At 30.0% G+C, this 5,442-nt stretch overlaps 1 protein-coding gene across 1 annotated transcript; it reads left to right on the plus strand.

The window, feature by feature from the left end:
* Positions 1–2,622: 2,622 nt before the first annotated feature.
* Positions 2,623–4,425, plus strand: LOC117920117 (UPF0481 protein At3g47200-like). Its single transcript, XM_034837478.1, has 2 exons — positions 2,623–2,743; positions 2,956–4,425. The coding sequence occupies exon 2, from the start codon at positions 2,969–2,971 to the stop codon at positions 4,286–4,288; it is 1,320 nt and encodes a 439-aa protein (XP_034693369.1). The 5' UTR covers positions 2,623–2,743; positions 2,956–2,968; the 3' UTR covers positions 4,289–4,425.
* The last annotated feature ends 1,017 nt before the right edge of the window (positions 4,426–5,442 follow it).

Below are 5,442 nucleotides of genomic sequence, written 5' to 3' on the forward strand. Positions count from 1 at the left end.
CTAAAATACAATGTTTTGATGGTGTTACTAAAACATAATGTTCGTTTTTTGGGTTAAGTTTGGTGAGTGCTTTTAAAATATATGGTGTTTGCATTACTAATCTAAAATATAATGTTTTTGTCATTTTCTTTATCATCTTTAAAACGTCACCTACATATGGTTTGTCCTTACTCATCGGTGTTGAAAATTTCAGCTACACATGGTTTGTCCTTACTCATTGGTGTTGAAAATCTCACCAACGCATGTGCATTTCTCATATATGATATTATATAGTTTACTTCATTAAACTATATGTATTATTTTTTTTTAAATACAGACTTTATCTAGTTGGCCTTTTTAATCTTAAATTTGATTCTCTCCATCAAGTGGAGTTATTTGAAATGAAATCTCTATTTAGTGTAACCCCAGTCCTTAGAAATATAATTTCCTCTTTAAAAAAAAATCAAAAATAAATAAATAAATAAAACAAATTTTTTCTCTTCAAAATATCTCAAAAAATTTAAAAATTTTAAAATCTTATCATTGAAGTATAACTATTGAATTCTTAAATATGAAAAACATTTCGTATCATCTAAGGTTTAAAACATTGGGTTTTATTTTATACTTAAAGTCTAAAAATGGTATATAATGACATTGCATACACAAATTTCTCTTGAATTGTTTTGGATCTCGGCATGTTTTAAGCTTCGGCTTAAGCTTTGACATATCTTAAACTAGCGTGCCTTGATTTAGATTAACTTGCATTTAACTCAATCTATTTTTACCAAAGATATGAATGTTTAATCTTAGATTGAAGATGTCTCACTAAGCTAAGAGAGTTAAAAAGACATCTCCCTTTATATGTTTATATAGGTTTAAAAAGACATACTTGGATAAGTATTATTTCTCAACTACCGTTAGAATTTAGTAGGATATAAGAGATATTTGGATAGTTTAACATTTAAAATATAATTCTTTGATTAAGGATTAATATTTATGGAACCAAGTATATGTTTATGCATTAATTTCTTGGAAGTCTTGCAATGTAACCAAAATAATAAGCAAAATATAAACAAAATTTTTATTAAAACTAATAAATTATGGAGATATAATCTTTGTGTCAACATGCTTTTATAAAAAAATATGTCCTTTTGATGTTTTTACTTTGATCACAATTTGGAAGATGATGAAAATATTTTTTTAATTTTAAAGATAAATCGATGGTCTCTAAATTTATTTATTAGAAGACGAAGATTGCGTGTGTAGTACTTTTGTTATTAATTGAACTTGTAAAAAATTTTCTTCTTTGTATAACTTTTTTCTAATGTAGAGTCATGCAAAAAATCTCCCTATTAAAGGAAGTCATTCCTGTTTAAGGTAATGAAATTAAAATTTAAAATTTCTCAAGATTTAGTTATTCGATTCAAAGAATTTGATTCATTGATTTTAATAATTTTTCTTCATTAAAGAAATTTACCAACAATAGAATATTTATTTTTTTATTCTCTTTTGACTTCAATTGAAATATTTATTTTCTTTAAAAATTTGTTAAGAGAATATTTAATTTTTTTTTTGGATAACAATAGGGAGATTTTATTTTATTTTTTTTAAAAGAAAATTGACAACAAGAAGTGAAATTTTAGTATAAAAATACATTGACAAAAATCCTTATTTTATGTAATTAAAGATAAAAAAATAAAAAATTTATAAAATTTTAAAATTTATTTATTAGTCTTTATTTTAAGCTAATAGTCAAGTCACCCAAATAAACAAAATTTCATCTAAATATATTGGTGATATTGAGACCGCGAATATGGCAACGGGTTTTATGACACATGAAAAGTAGTTAATTTTATTTGTCAAGACCCATAAATCCGCCCACGACTTTTCCGGCGACTTTTTATTCATTGCTTGTATTATTTTTTATTTCTTCTAATTTCTAATTTAGTTAAGTTCCCCTACCTTGTACTAAGGAATTTTTATAAGCCCGACCCCACCTAACTAAGGAAGATGGTGTTAGTTCTGGTCAAAAGGTGTCTCGATGTACTAAAAAATATCTAAGTAAATTAGATAATATTTAAAAATGGGACCAAAGATTAGACGGATAGAAAATATAGAAAAAAAAAGTAAATATATATTAAAATTAATAAATTATTTTTATATACCATTTTAAGTTTATTTTATTTAAAGTGATTAGAAAATAAGATTAAATATACTAATAAATTTAAAATAAGTGAAGTTTTCAAGTTCTAATTATAATTTAAAAAAAAAAAAAAAGAACTCGAGCAACCTTAAAGGCATAGATTTCTTGAAGACGTAGAGTGCTTAAAAAATCTATAAGGTTGTTTTCTTTGATGCATTTAGGTCTAAAATATTTTTCATACACTTTAAAGTTATTTTCTTCATCTTTACTTAAGCTTCAAAAATCATCTTAATCTTGAAAATGGATGAATCCTATTTTAATTCAGGGTTGGGGGTAGTCTGAACCAGTTAGGAACCGACTCAACTTGTTGGGCTCACCTCGTTGAGGAGTAGTTGAGGTTCCAAATTATTTTTTCTTTCTTCCACTAGTTGGCAACTAGGCATAGCATTGATTGAGGTTGGCTGACCTGATCGAGGTCTCCTCGCCAATTTCATCTCTTTTTTCGCAACTTTTTGTTTCTCTCAGAGAATCCATGGCTAATTCCTATAAATGCAACTCCAAGTCACCTAACATTATAAGATAACACAAGACTAGCTTGAGTTCAAAATAGAGATCAACCAGGTACGCAGAGATACTCAACCAAAACCCATGCATATTCATTTTACTCCCTAAACTCAATTTGATTGTCTGGCTTTTGTGGAGGAAGAAATGATTTCAATTACACAAGAGCCTTTTTGAAATCAAATGCAGCATCAATGTGAGAGTAAATCTTTTTGGGCCTCTTTTCCCACAACACTTGACCACTTTGTATTTTCTTTCTTCTGATCTTGCAGGGTGCCGAAAGCAATGGCAACTGACAGGCTGCTTCCTCTTAAAAGGACACTGGGTCTAGTGGAATCACCGTCATCGATTTCGAGAATTTCTAAGGTTCCAAATGAACTTCGACGTTTGAAAAAAGAAGCATATAGCCCTCAAATTGTCTCCATTGGTCCTTATCACCATGGCAAAGGGAACCTGCCAGATATGGAAAAGTACAAACTGCAGTACGTGCTACATCTTCTTCAACGAACAGCAACACCAGTAAAGACCTTGGATGATTGTGGTATGGCCATTCAAAATCTTGTCCAAAGAGTTCGTGGGTGCTATGCCGAAGATATACGTCGTTCTGTTGAAAATAAGCTTCTCCAAATACTGGTGGTCGATGGTTGCTTTATATTTGAAATGTTTTATAGGCGTGCCTTCCCGCCGGAAACGAACTTGAATGATCCCATTGCCAATAATGCTTGGATGGTCTCCAGTCTGGAGCATGATTTGGTGCTACTCGAGAACCAGATCCCCTTTTTTATTCTTGTGAAATTGTATAACATCTTCCAGGAGCGTCTCAATATACCTCCAGAGCACTCACTCACTTCACTCGCTCTTTCATTCTTTCACCTAAAAATGGATGATATGCAGGAAGGGATGTCCACGGAACCAAACCATTTACTCGATCTCTTACACAAAATTTGGCTCCCCAGATCTGACATGGGCCAAAGCGGCAGCGAAACTCGGGGGTTCGATCTTTGTGCTTCAGAACTCATAGAAGCTGGAATTCAGTTCGAAAAGAATGAAAGCCGCCAATTATTGGACATAGAGTTCGATCCCATTGATGGAGTGATCAAAATCCCACCATTGTCCATTGACGAAAAAGAGTCGCTCTTGAGAAACTTCATCGCCCTGGAGCAATGCGATATTAGCACTAGAACCTTTCACATTTCATCATATGCACTCATGATGAGAAGTCTCATCCGTTCCTCAGTGGACGTTAAACTGCTTCAACAGAAAGGGATCATAATTTCCGATTTGGAGCTGGGTGGAAGTGATTGGATTGCCATTGACGGTGTCTGCAAGAATGTCGTTTTTAGCGAACGCTTCTTTTTCAATAAGCTGTGCACTGACGTGAGAGAATACCGTGCATCCAGGTTTCACTGGCAGAGACAGAAAGCAATCTGGACAGTCAGGAACCGGAGATGTTTTGGAGAGCTGAAACGTGATTATTGCTCAAATCCATGGAAAATTATAGCTGTTCTAGCTTCTCTGTTGCTTCTCATTCTCACCGGATTAGGGACCGTTTATACTGTCTGCTCATATTATAATGGAGGTTCCGAATTAGAAAATGTATTATAGTGTTGCAACCGAGCCGGGCATTCTTTTGGAGTGCCCTCAGTGGCCACTTGGAACCATTAATTCCTGAAGAGTTCATCCATGTTGTTTTTCAATATCCACAAATAAAGATTACTCTTCTCTCATATTTTTTATATTTTAGTAATATTAGTTGTACTAATCACATTCTTCATTTCTTTTTATGATAGTACCATGTTATATTGGTCGTTTTTTTTTTATATCCTAATGATATTTTTCATATTTTTGTAGTCACATTTTTTATTTATCCTAGTAATATTTTTATTGCATAATTACATACTTCACAGTCTAATTTCAATTTTTATACCTTAGTATCTTGATTATATTTTTCATACATTGATTAATTTTTTTGACATTAATCACATCTTCATATGTGATTACATTTTTTTATTTGACTTACCCATTTGTATCATAGACATATTCGTGATTGCAGCGTTCTTTAATTTTATAAAATATGTACGTAAAGTTTGGATATACTTCCTATTTTCATTTTTAAAAATAGCAACACAACTTTTATGCAAAAAGCAAATATTTGGGCTTGTTTGAATTCACTTTTAAGTAGAAACTTTTATACAAAAGGTATAAACTTATTTTATCTCCTTTAAAATTATTTTAATTTTTTTTTTAATTTGAAGTAGTAAATTTTTTTTAATATCTTAATTTTGTTATGAGATTTCAAAAACATTATATTTTTCAATATAACTGTGTAAGAATTCTTGAATTTTATATAGAACTTAATATCATTTTTATTTTCAAAAATAAAGATATGAAGTGTATCCATGTCGGCAATTAGAGCCTATTTGGCAATATAATTTAAAAATAATTTTTTTTGTTTTTAAAAACAAAAAATTATTTTTAAAAATTCTTGATACTGTTTAGTCATTTTTTTTGCATTTTTAGTTTTTAAAAACAAGTAAGAGGATAGTTTTTAGATAACATATAGAAGTTATCTTCACTTATTTTTAAAAACAAAAATAAAATATAGAGAAATTTAAAATTTTGGCATAACTTCCAAAGAGGTAAATGAAATTTAACCTTAAGACATATATTAAATGAATACTAGAAATTTTGTACATAAAAATGTATCAAAACATTACAAATGTTATTAATTATCCCAAAATCAAAATCCTGGACCAATT

Source organism: Vitis riparia, chromosome 8 (genome assembly GCF_004353265.1).
Source record: "Vitis riparia cultivar Riparia Gloire de Montpellier isolate 1030 chromosome 8, EGFV_Vit.rip_1.0, whole genome shotgun sequence".
In the NCBI taxonomy this organism is placed as follows: domain Eukaryota; kingdom Viridiplantae; phylum Streptophyta; class Magnoliopsida; order Vitales; family Vitaceae; genus Vitis; species Vitis riparia.